Source organism: Dromiciops gliroides, chromosome 2, assembly GCF_019393635.1.
Source record: "Dromiciops gliroides isolate mDroGli1 chromosome 2, mDroGli1.pri, whole genome shotgun sequence".
NCBI classification, from domain to species: domain Eukaryota; kingdom Metazoa; phylum Chordata; class Mammalia; order Microbiotheria; family Microbiotheriidae; genus Dromiciops; species Dromiciops gliroides.
The window spans coordinates 467,512,275-467,525,285 of NC_057862.1; the positions used below are offsets into that span (position 1 = coordinate 467,512,275).

Here is a 13,011-nt window from a genome sequence, read left to right on the forward strand (position 1 = left end):
GAACCTAATCAAGCTTTCTCTTCATAAGGGCAAGTGAGACCTACCGGATTTGTTTCCCGTCACCCCCCAACCCTTTTTTTTTAATTTAGAAATTTTTTTTAATAAACATATATTTTTCTCTCCCTCCGCCCCTCCCCCCCTCCAGAAAATAAAAGCAAAATCCTTGTTAGTAAATATACTTAGTTAAGACAAAATCCACATTGGACACTTCATATGTATATTTATATATATTTTTATATGTCTATATATACACAGATCAGACCCGACAATTGTAATTTGTTGCCTTGGACCACCAATAAGCAGAACCCCTGTGGATAGGTTGGAGACAGATAGATACTTGAACCAAGATCTGCTGCTGGCATTTCTCCAAGAGGATTGTGGGAAAGAGATATTGTTTCACTTCAATATGTTTAGCTGGAGACACCCATGTGCTTGGTACAAAAGGTAAGAGATGGGTAGGAAATGCCAATTATATCCCTGGGAGAGTGTTATTGGCATAAGATGATGTAGCAGTAAAGGACAGAAGGAAGATGAGAGTGTCTCTTTCCCACTTCACCTTCTTTGCCCAACCACCCAACACCCGCTAGTATCTAGTCTATAGCCCCAACCAAGTTGGGGAGTTTTAGAAAGCATGAGGTTGCCCTGAGAGCAAACAAGGATCCTACACAAGACAGTAGAAGAGGAAGAGCCCCAACTCTATTCAAGAGTCAGCTCAAATTTGACCTCTCTCAAGAGCCTTTGTGGATTCCCCTAGGAATAAGTGTAGCTTGGCTGTATAGAAGATGAGTGCTGACTGGAGTCAGAAGATTCTAGTTCAAATCCTGACTCAGGGTCTGTGTAAACCTTAAAGCAATACATAATCTAGCTGTTATCATCACTTTATTAGTTCCCTTGCTCCCAATCACTGTGTATTTTTAAAAAATTATATCCTGCATTTATTTATCTGTAAATATGTTGACTCCCCCCTAGTACACTGTAAAATCCTCAAGAGTATGGTTTCATTGTCGTCTCCTTACCCCAGCAGCCAGCACAGTTCCAGGTACGTAGTGGGGAACTAATATATACTAATTGATTCATTGATTAAGGAGGCCTAGGTTTGAATCCTAGCTTTAATACATTTTCTGTGAGAACCTGAGAATGGATGAAAATTCTCTAAGCCTCAGTTCCCCATATGTAAATGGGGGAAATAATCCTTGCTGTTCCTCAGAGTTGTAGCTGCAGCTAAGACTCCAAGATGTGCTTGAATCAACTTTCTGAGACAAAATCAGTTGAGATTGGGGGTGAGGGGGAACTCTTGGGGAGAATCCTTGTCTTGTACCTCTGAATATAATGCTTCATGAATTGAGAGACTCCAGGATACTGATTTCCATGAGCAAAGATATTGGGGACCCTAGTAGCTTGCAACTGAGAAGGCCGCTATAAGATGAGGGAGTGATACCGGACAAAGTTGGGAAAGTAGCTCACCACCCAGTCACTTCTTATTGCAATTATTTTGGTTAATTTGGTACAAATGCCATCAATTGCTTCTAAATTTTGGCATCTTGAGACAAGGACACAGTTACCTTACCCACACTAAACCAAATCCATTTGGTAACTGGCCTTCACTCTATCTTATCAGTTATAGGTCTATACTGATGACCTCACAGGACTTTTTGGAGAAAAGTGTTTTGTAAAGCCTAAAGTGATATACTCTATAAGCTATTATAGAAGCTGCATGGTGCAGTAGAAAGAATACTGGATCTGAATCCCAGCTAGGTAACTCAGTGGATAGAGTGCTAGACTTGGAATCAGGAAGCCATGAGTTCAAATCCTACCTCAGACACTAGCTATGTGACCATGGGTAAATCAATTGACCTCTCTCAGTTCAATTTCCTCATCGTAAAATGAGAGATTGGGCTCAATAACTTCTGAGGTCCCATCTTGCTTTAAATCTATGATCCTGTAATGACTTAATACCTGTGTGACCTTGGGTGAGTCACTTAGTCTCTCTGAGTATCAATTTTTTCATCTGTAAAATGAAGGAACCATACTAGATGACCCCAAAGTTCCCATCCATCTCCAAATCTATGACCAAAGCAGTTCTTCTTCATGTGCTACAAGATGCCTACTACAGGAGATGCACGGCCCATAAAAAAAAAAAAAAGAAAGAAAGTCATATAGAGGCAGGCATTTAAATCAAGCCAACATTAAGATAGTGTCTCTGGGGCACAGAGATGAAGATCCGGCTTCCTAATGTGAGGCCCCACCAGTACTAAGTAATCACCACTCAGTGGGAGAGAAGGGAGTTGGTAACTATCAGTTGTTCACTCTCGGGGCCTTGGATGACTCACAATAAAGGTCTGCCTTGGTCCCCGCGCCCCCCCCCCCCCCGCAAAACAAAACAGATCAGGCGCACATCTCTTCTTGTATCATTCTAATGAGTGACTTCAGCTCTCCAAGGACACCAAGCCAGAATTTCAGGCATGACTCAGTGGCGAATGAGCCTGAATTCTCCAGAATATCCCCCTGCAGATGCTCTATTACTGTATTTACCTGGAACTGCAGCTTGGGAGCCAGAAGGTTGGTTTGTTGAGGCAGCTTGTACTTAGGCCGGCTGGGCTAGAGAGAAGAAACAGATGAGTTAATCCCTGGTGTTTTTCCTGCTCCTTGTAAGGGAGAGCTGACCCATACAAGAAGGGGGAGTACTAAAAAGTGGGGAATCCTAGGTTCTAGGTGAAAATGGTACCTGCTAGGGAGGAAGGGTTTAGGACAGATGAGGGCAACATTAATAACTGTCAGTAGGGGTCGTCATCGTCATCATCAAAAAATCACTGAATATGTATCATGAATAATGTGCTGTGGGATACAAGGAATTTGAAACCATGGTGCCTGCCCTCAAAGGGCTTAGGAAGAAAAGACACATACAAAAAACCATAAAGCAGGGTAGAGTATGGGCAGCTAGGTGACCCAATGGATAGAGAGGTGGGCCTGGAGTCAGGAAGACTCATTTTCCTGAATTCAAATCCAGCTTCAGACACTTACTAGCTGTGTGACCCTGGTTAAGTCACTTAATCCTGTTTGTCTCAGTTTTTTCATCTGTAAAATGAGCTGGAGAAGGAAATGGCAAACCACTCCAGTATCTTTACCAAGAAAACCCCAAATGGGATCATAAAGAGTCAGTCAAAACTGAGAAAGACTGAATAACAATTCCCAATACCAATGAAACCGCAGGTCCAGCTTTTAAAAAATGAACTGGGAGTAAAGGATCAGAGTAAAGTAGGGAGAAAGGGTAGAAGAGGAGAGAATCCAACCTTTCTGATCCTTTAGGGCATCTGGTCCAATTCTGGCCTCATAGTATAGGAGCTTAGTGATCCCTCAGAGCTATTTAACTTGTACCTATTGGTCCCTAGGAAGAAAAATTCCCCAATTTCCTAAGGAAATCTGATCTCATGTAATTTACCGATCTAACCATCCCATACTGTCACATGCTGGATATGATTGGTCTCATGTGAGCTGAGTGTAGGCAAGAGATTTAAAGGCTAAATGGGAGAAGAACAGCTAGATCCATCAAGCTGTTTAAGGACCAATGAGGCCCCCTGGCTCTGTTTTACATCCTAGAGGCAGGATGGCCTGGCTTACCTTGGGTGGGGGATCCTGGAAGCCTGTGGGCTCCAAAATTTTGGGGGTCCGGTAACGGGTATTTCTTTCTTGTTCTTTAGCAATCTCCTTCTCCATCTGGTAAACATCACTGCCAGGGAGTTGATGAAATTAGGAGAGATGAAATATAAATCACAGATACCATGGAAGTCCTCTCTTCCTCTGCATAAATACCTTTTGCCTCCCTCTACCCCAGGCTCTGCCCCAAAGCCAGGGAAGGATTTAGGGGCAGATGCTATATTCCCTTCCCATCTCTACAAAGTATATCCTCAGTTGAATCACCTATGAAAGTAACTGACACTAGGAGATCCCTATATTCATCAAGGCAGATTAGTACTTGTGGACATTAGAATGGTCTCCCTTCCCATTAGTAAAACAGAAATGAACAAAGTATATATAAATATAATATTTAAGTGTATATAATATAATAAATATATATAACAAAAATATAATGTATAAGTGTACATAAATATAATGGAATACTACTGAGCTGTAAAGAAATAAGGAATTGAGAAACTTCAGAAGATGTGTATGAACTGATGCAAAATGAGATAAATAGAATCAGGAGAAAAATATACCCAGTGACTTCAATAATGAAATTAAATAAAGACTCCCCATGTCTACTTGAGGAGTGGTCCAAGACCCAATTGTGAGTAAAGTGAGGTTTGTCTTCAATACCCACCTTATCATAAACCTGTTAATGTAATAACAATTCATATTCTTAAGGTATTTTAGGTTTTGCAAAACAAACAACAACCCAGTGATGTGTGAATGTGATCACTTCCATTTTATTTTTTAATTAAAATTTCTTTTTCAATTATCAAATATTTCTTTGTTCCTTACTAGGGTTTCCCTATACCAGAAGTATCAAACGTGGCCCAATGTCTGCATCTAGCCCACAACACTCCCAAGTATACTCTGAACAAGATTAAAATGCCATTGGGAGGGGCAGTTAGGTGGCACAGTGGATAGAGCACAAGCCCTGGAGTCAGGAGTACCTGAGTTCAAATCTGACCTCAGACATTTGACACTTACTAGCTGTGTGACCCTGGGCAAGTCACTTGGCCCCAGTTGCCTCACCAAAATCAAAACCAAAAAAAACAAAAACAAAATGTCATTGGGAAACACTGAGAATACTAAAAAGACTTATAGCAGTTTAAAACACAATAAAACATAGATAACATTATGTTTAAAAACTAAGTCGAGGGGCAGCTAGGTGGCACAGTGGATAGAGCACTGGCCCTGGAGTCAGGAGTACCTGAGTTCAAATCTGGCCTCAGAAACTTAACACTTACTAGCTGTGTGACCCTGGGCAAGTCACTTAACCCCAATTGCCTCACTTAAAAAAAAAACTAAGTCAATATGCAACCCACAGGGTTCCTTATATATTGATTAGTGGCTCCCATTTCTATTTGGGTTTGATGCCACTGTCCTACACCAATGAAATAACAAGTGTGGGCGAAGTAAGTCAGTCAATTAATAAGAACCAGTTATTGTCACTATTGGAAAATTAGCCCTGTGATCCTGGCAGGATGATTCTAATAGCACAGGACTGTGACACTGACTGCAAGGCAGGCAGGGCTGGACAGCCCAATGGGCAGTTTGCAGACTCTACTGACCAGGGGTGAAACAATGGGCTGGACATCTGTAGTGCTAGCATGCTGCCAATGGGCAAAGGACAGGATCATTTCCAGTGGTACATGGAAGAGCTTTCTTTGGTTTATTTTTCATTCACGCTTTTTTCTTTGCATTAACATTTGAGGATGAACTAAATTTAATAGTGTCATACAGTGGACAGAGTGCTGATCCTGGAGTCAGGAAGATGTGGGTTCAAATTTTGCTTTAGACACTTACTAATTGCATAACCCTGAGGAAGTGGTTTCGTTGATTCTCTGTTTCCTCATCCATAAAAAGGGAATAATAATAATACCTATGATATCTTTGTCACAGGGTTGTTGTGAGCCTCAAATAACATGGTATCATGTGTTCCTGGGACAGAGTAATTGATTAAAAAAATGCTTTATCTATCTACTTAAAACTTTATAAAATCAGTACACATTTATTGGGTGCCTACTATAGGTAAAGAGGCTGCTAGACAGCTCAGTGAATATAATTCTGGGCCTGGAATCAAGAAGACCTGAGTTTAAATCCAGCTGTGTATCCCTGGGCAAGTCATTTGCCCTCTGTTTGTCCTAATCCACTTGAGAAGGAAATAGCAAACCACTCTAATATCTTTGCCAAAAAAACTCCATGGAAAATATTGGCGTGCTATGTTCCATGGGGTCACAAAGAGTTGGACACAACTGAACAACAACTATAGGGAAGAGCTTGTGCTTGATCTGGGGAGCATTGTTCACTTTCTTTCTATGAGGGTTCACCATTATTGGCTGTTCTGGGCTGACTTCCAGGTAATCTGGTCTTTCAGAGCTGTCCATCACTACCTCCCATAGGGTCAATCCCTTACCCCCTATAAGCCCTCTTCCCAAAGTCTCCCTGGCTCCTCACTTACCTAAGGCTGCATACAAGTTCTGTGAAGCGAGGTCGGTCACTGGGGTCATAGTCCCAGCATCGGGTCATGAGAGTATAAAGGACAGGAGGGCAGAGGTCAGGTTTGGGCAGCCGGTCCCCTTTCTCCAACACTCCAATTACATCCTTGTTCTCTAGCCAGAAGAAGGGCTGTTTTCCAAAACTCAAGATCTCCCACATGCACACAGCTAGGAAGAAAAAAAGAATACAAAAAGGGAAGAGGTTTAGCCACCAGAAGGAAGACATTCCCACCTGAAGACTCAGGTTTAACTGACCCAGGAGCTACAACCTCCCAAGCTGAATGCCCCCAAACAAAAAGAGTAACTAGATAAATGGTGTTATGTGAGCATAACTGAATATTATTGGGTCATAAGAAATGAAAAATATGAAGAATGCAGAGAAACCTCGGAAGACTTGTATGAACTGATGCAGAGCAAAGTGAGCAGAACAAGGTGAACAATTTATACACTAAATCACTGTAAAGACAACTTTGAATGACTTAAGAACTCTGATCAATGAAATGACCAATCATTATTACAGAGGAATGATAAAGAAATATGTTATATTTGCTTCTTGACAGAGTCACAGTGGACTCAGGGTAGAGAACAAGACATCTATTTTTGGCCATGGACAAGGAAGGAATTTATTTTGCTTGACTAGATGCAGTATACTATGCATAACTTTTTGTGATTATGCATAATTTTTACAAGTGCTTTGCTACCCTCTCCTCAAGTTGGCAGGCAGGGAATGAGAAGATGAGAAAAAGATTTTTGTTAACAGAAAGTAAATTTAATTTTTTTAAATGCCCTAAGAAATGACAAAGATAAAAACTTCAGAGGGAAGTGAGCCAAACCAGAAGGATTTACATAAAGATGACAATAACATAAGGAAAATAGATTTCACACTAATTTAATCAGGCCTTCAGGAGACTAATGATGCATTCCTCCCACCTTCTGGCAGATAAGCGATGGATTAGAGATGCAGAATAAGGCATATTTTTATGGAAGTGGCCAATGTATTGATTTGTTTTGCTTGATCATCCTTATTTGTTATAAGAAATATTAGGTAATGATTAAAAATGGGGGGAGAAACAGAAGAAACAAAAAAGTGTCAGTGAAACTGTAGTGAGTCTGAACAAGCCTACAGAAGTTTTATCTTTGATAAAAATAAGTATACAGAATCACCTCACACCTATCAGAGCAGCAAATATAACAAAAAAAAGAAAATATTGGATGTTGGAAGGAATGTGGGAAAACCGGGACAGTAATCTACTGTTGGTGGAATTATAAACAGATCCAACCATTCTGGAGAGCAATTTGGAAGTATGCCCAAAGGGCTATAAAACTGTGCATACCCTAAAAATGAATGTTGAAAATCATCTTTACATATAACTGGAAAAATAAAATGCTACTAAGATTGAAAAAAAGCTATGCATACCCTTTAATGTGGCAATACCACTGCTAGGTTTATGCCTAAGACATCTCAAAAAAGAGAAAAAGACCTATTTGTACAAAAATATTTATAGCAGCTCTTTTTGTGATGACTAAGAATTGCCCATCTATTGGGAAATGGCTAAAAAAAAAACTATGGTATATGATTGTGATGGGATATTATTATGCTATAAGAAATGATAAGCAGGATGATTTCAGAAAGGTCTGGAAAGACTTGTATGAAATGATGTATAGTGAAGTGAGCAGAACCAGGAAAACATTGTGCACAGTGATAACAATATTGTTTGATGGAGAACTGTGAATGACTTGACTATTCTCAGCAATCCCTCAAAACTAATGATGAAGTGTATTATTCACCTCTAAAGAAAGAACTGATATTGATTGAATACATGGAAGCATGCTATTTTTCACTTTCTTTCATTTTTTTCTTTTATTCAAGTATTCTCATACAAAATGACTGATATGTTGCTCATGATAGGGAGTTAAAAGGCATGACCATAAGGCCTCAGGCCTCTTCTCTGAGGGCTCATCTCCCTTTTCTAAAGTTACACAGCTTTATCCTTCAGCCTCACCCACCTAGAATCCTCAGGACATTCCTAAGCCTTAACTTGGTTCCAATTTGACATTCTTATTCATAATAGTTGTTTCCAGGGGTATCAGCAGGCACTGCCCATGGTCAGTTCTTGACTTCACCCAGACCTCAGCCCTTTGGGATTCATTAGTGGGCATGGCTAAGCAGGCAGTACAGGAAAGAGGCATGTAACAGCTCCATCCCCAGCATGAATGTGGGGTGCCCAGCCACCCACTGTCAAGGAGCAGAGAGATAAGAAACACCTTCCTCTCTTTTCCCTATGCTCTTACTCACCAAACATCCAGACGTCACTGGCAGTTGTGAACCGACGGAAGTTGATGGATTCGGGGGACATCCATTTGATTGGAAGGCGAGTCACAGAGGCTTTAGGGGGAATGAATATTTAACAGGTATTATTTTCAGAACTGGAAAGATCAGGTTTGATAATACCCATCTCCAAAGACTCTCAATCTGAACTCCCTTTCTACCCATCCATCTACCAAACCTAAATCTTCCTGGTTCTGATTCTGGGTTTCATCAATAGCTCTTGGATGGTAAAGTAGAGATTAGGGACAGTTACTTCTCACCTTTGTAATATTCTTCATCTTCAATGTACCGAGAAAGGCCAAAGTCCCCAAGTTTCACACATTCAGGAGAAGCCACCAAAATGTTCCTGACAGCAATGTCCCTGTAGGAAGGATAATGATGTTAATAGTCAACACTGACATGGTGCTTTAAGGTATGTCAAGTGTTTTACGTGTATTGTTTCATTTGTTCCTCACCTTGTGACTTAGGCACTATTATTATCCCTTTTTTACAGATGAAGAAAGGAACGCTGAAAGAGGTTAAAGCGACTTTCCCAGGATCACATATTTAGTCATTGTCTGAGGAGGGATTTGAAATCAGGTTTTCCTGATCTCAAGTTCAACATTTTATTCATAATAGAGAAAGAACTCCTGGGATATGGTGAATGGAAATAAATTCTGGTCACGCCCTCTGGCTTGTACTTCATATGCCAAAGCAGGATCCAATAGCCACTTGTCTCATTCCAAGACTTTGGTGTCTGGCTCCAGTGTTCCTTCAGCATCTCATCCCCATCACCAAAGAATGGAAATCACATTTCTCTCTCCCAGATTATCTCCCCTTTAATCAGTTTGTATCATGTATGTACCTCTTTATATATATATATATATATATATATATATAGTTTCCCTGTTACAAGATTAACAAGCAAGTTGGTAAACATTTATTAAGTGCTTTCTGCATACCAGGCTCTATGTTAAACATTGGGGATACAAAGAAAGACAATCCCTACCATTCTAATTTGGGAAACAATGTACAAATAACTTTGTGCATGTATAACAGAACTGGCTCAGAGTGCCTCTGTTAGTGTGTTTTCATATGGAGGGTGCTGGGGAGCCTGCTTCCAAGAGAAATGAAATGATGTGTAAGAGAAATGCCTTGGAGAAACATTGGAACATTTGTAAACATTCTGCAGCTTCTTGTGATCTACTCAGCATGGGGTTAGGAGAAGCCTTTTCGATTGTGTGATTAGAACAGGGGAACCTTCATAAAGCACCAATTGGAGCTTCAAGCACTCTCTTTTGACAGATTTCTCTTGGTGGGTCTCTCCTCTTGGTTTGACTCATTTGCTAACATCATTCAGTGAGAGATAATGCTATAAAGGGAATGCATTGGGTCCTTTCCCCACAGAGGCCAACATGTGGTCTATGAATACAAGGCTGAGTTCCTTGCCTGCCTTAGCCTTTGCTGTTTCATTGTAGGTATGACCTGATGATTTTTCAAAGGTCAGGAAAATGAGCCCTGACCTAAGTCTGGGAAACCAGGAGAGTCTGGGAATATAAGGATCTGGGAGTCAGAATCCTTGCCAGATTTTGCAGTCAGCCCAGCATTGGTGCCACAAGGAGCAAGGACCTTTGGGGGTTATAGTAGTAGCTCAATAGGCCTGAGTCCAGTTAGGGATGTTCTGGCCCTGAAGGGGGACACTCTGACCATGGAGAAATACAGTTGATCGGCTTGTTGGGGTCAGTTAGAGATTACTCTTTCCTTGGAGAATGTGAAGTTAAGGGATGTGTGGTTATCTGTCAATCTTTTCCTAAGGGTTTAAGTAAACTCTCTTATAGTCACTATCAATGTGGAACTCTGGAATGCAATCAATTGTCCTGATTCCTAGTGATCAGTAGGAGAGACATTAATTGAACTAGATGATTGGGTCTATACAGTAACTGACTTGTCCATAAAGATTCTCTTAAGACTGCTCCTGAAAACTGAGACCTGGGTACTTTGCAAAGGGCTGCTGAACTGGTTTGGACTGCCCCAAGAGAGCTGTTGCAGACCACAATCCCAGGACCCCGAGGATGAGAAGTAGACAGCATTCAGAGGAGACTGTGCCCCAAGATTGGACTGGATAAAGGCTGAGAATACCCAGCACCCCAAAGACTGTGCTTTTCCCTATGTCCTATCCACCTTGTCAGGTCACCCTATGGTTTTGAATTCTACTACAGATGGGATTAATTTGGGTATTTGGGGGGGCTTTCTTTGCAGCCAGCTCTGCCCTCCCATTTGACAATGATCAGTCCCTCTCATGTGACCCCACATTCTCTCAGACCCCTAGTTGAATCTATCTGCCTGCTTGGCTCTGTATAACTACTCAGACAGAAGCCTGGCCATCCCACTCTGATTTATGGATCAGTACCCCTGTGACAAGGATCCCTCATGTGTCATTATAGTGAACCTCCATGCCTTTGCCAGATTTTTCAGGACTTTCAGGCCTTCCTATCTCCCTGACTCCTCACCTTGATTAAATGGTGTTTTTGTAAAAGTTAGGTTGCAAACAGAAGCTCCTTGGTCTACTGGGGTCATTGAAATTGACCCCTTGACCAAAAGTAGAGAATGTTAATATGAATATATGGATCACCTGGATTTGATGGTGGTACCTTATTATCCAAGGGGAGTTTTGTACAACCCTGGATTAATAGGATTAATAGGAGCAAAATGTCCTTCAACTGAACTTCAAACCTGAACCCAGATAGCTAACAGATAAAAGACCTTACCTAGTCACTTCTTTTCCCTCAGGATAGTAAGTCCCTATCTTATGGTAACATCTGGGTGTCCTCATCCTTGCCAAATCCTGTAGTCTTATCATGATGCTTCTGTATTTCCTCCATACTTGTTATAACTGAAATTGTTAAACTCCTTTTTGCTTCTGGGTTGATTTCTGTATCATACTATTGAAACTGACAATGCCCTGTAATCAGTGAACTAAAACCTTATATACCCTCAGAAATGGGGAGTCCTCCGAGCTTCTCTCTTAGGAGGGAAGTCTCCACGTGATCATGTTTTGTTAACTTTCTTCTTGGGACAATAAAATATTAAATTGATATTTATGTTTTTTTTTCTATCTGTCTCTGATCTGTTTTCATAGGACAGGTATGCTTTTTCTGTCTCTGATTTGTAGGAGAAATTAAGCATTATTGCTCTGATCTGTTTATTAATTTATAGGAGAGATTAAGCATTATTTCCCTGATCTGTTTATTAATTTGTAGGAGAGATTAAACATTATTTCTCTGATTTGTTTGTAAGAGACAGGCAAATACAAAAGCTATATTTTAATATTCAACAGGGTACAGTCCAGTGATAGCTGAGACAAGGATCCACATTTGGACATAACCTTTGTGTTTTATGGAAACTTTGCTAAGTCTGAGCTCACTCTACCCAGAGATAAAGGTGGAATAGGAGAGAGTGTGTCCTGAGGTGTTGGGAGGAAACATTTGACTTTTGCCATTTCTATATCTTAAAAGTAAACATCCCTTTCTAAATGCTAATTGATGTTAAGTGGTTATATGGAATTTGGGCACCTAAGTGGAAGAGGCAGAATGAATGAGCTGATAGCATTAGAGAAAAAACAGTCCCAACTCCTGAGGTATCCCTAGAAACCTGAGGATGAGATAGAGCTGGCATTTCTCTGAGACAATAGGCCCAGAAAATACTTGCCACACATATAAGATATAGATGGTATAAAAGGAAAATAATCTCGGAATGTAAGTTCCTTGGAGACAGGGGTTGTTTTTGCTGGCACATACATCCTGGGCCTCAATTAATGTGAATAGTGAATCCTATGAAGTGGTCACATGTATCCAAATTTGCGCTATTTGAAGTTTGATTATGTAAAATAGGATAATGGTCCCGGCTCAATGGAAATATGCAGTGTGAATTTAAATTCAAATTGCTAGGGTATGCAGTGGCAGATCAATATAAGCTAGAGGGAGAAAAGTTTCTGGACAAGAACCCCAAGTGGGAGAGGCGGGAAGATCAGGATGCAGATAGAAACTAGGGCAAATAATTTAATTCAATACTTCAAAGATCTGTGATTTCACAGGTATGAAAACTCCCTGCACTGGTATAGATCACAACTTTAGTAGATGGTCACCATGAATTGAGGAGGCCAAAGGAGAAAAAAATCCCTTATGTGGTATCCCATCTCCTAATGATGAGTCTGACCCAATTTAACTGGCTGTTCCTTGAATGAGGGACATAAAGTCACTCTACCACTGGCTCATCCTACCCCCAGTGGAAGCTTCACCTATTTGATTTGACCTGGCAGTGACTGTTCTCCAATGGCACAGTGTTCAAGAGCCCAGGGTCACCTCCCTGGCATGATGAGGCATCTAAGGAAGACTTCAGCAGGTCAGGATAAATGTCATGTAATCTTGGGACTTGCTTCAGTGGAAGAGATGGGCATTCTAAGCTAGGAGTTAAAAGGCCCTTTTCGACATCTCCAAAAAGAGAAAAAGACCTATCAGTACA

At 40.8% G+C, this 13,011-nt stretch overlaps 1 protein-coding gene across 1 annotated transcript in view; it reads right to left on the reverse strand.

Moving 5' to 3' along the window:
• The window catches only part of PTK2B (protein tyrosine kinase 2 beta), a 170,208-nt gene that overhangs the window by 13,456 nt on the left and 143,741 nt on the right, over positions 1 to 13,011 (reverse strand). Inside the window, 5 exon segments of the mRNA XM_043985136.1 lie at positions 2,533 to 2,598; positions 3,619 to 3,727; positions 6,146 to 6,350; positions 8,479 to 8,568; positions 8,772 to 8,872. Of these exon segments, the coding sequence (XP_043841071.1) occupies positions 2,533 to 2,598; positions 3,619 to 3,727; positions 6,146 to 6,350; positions 8,479 to 8,568; positions 8,772 to 8,872 (571 nt within the window).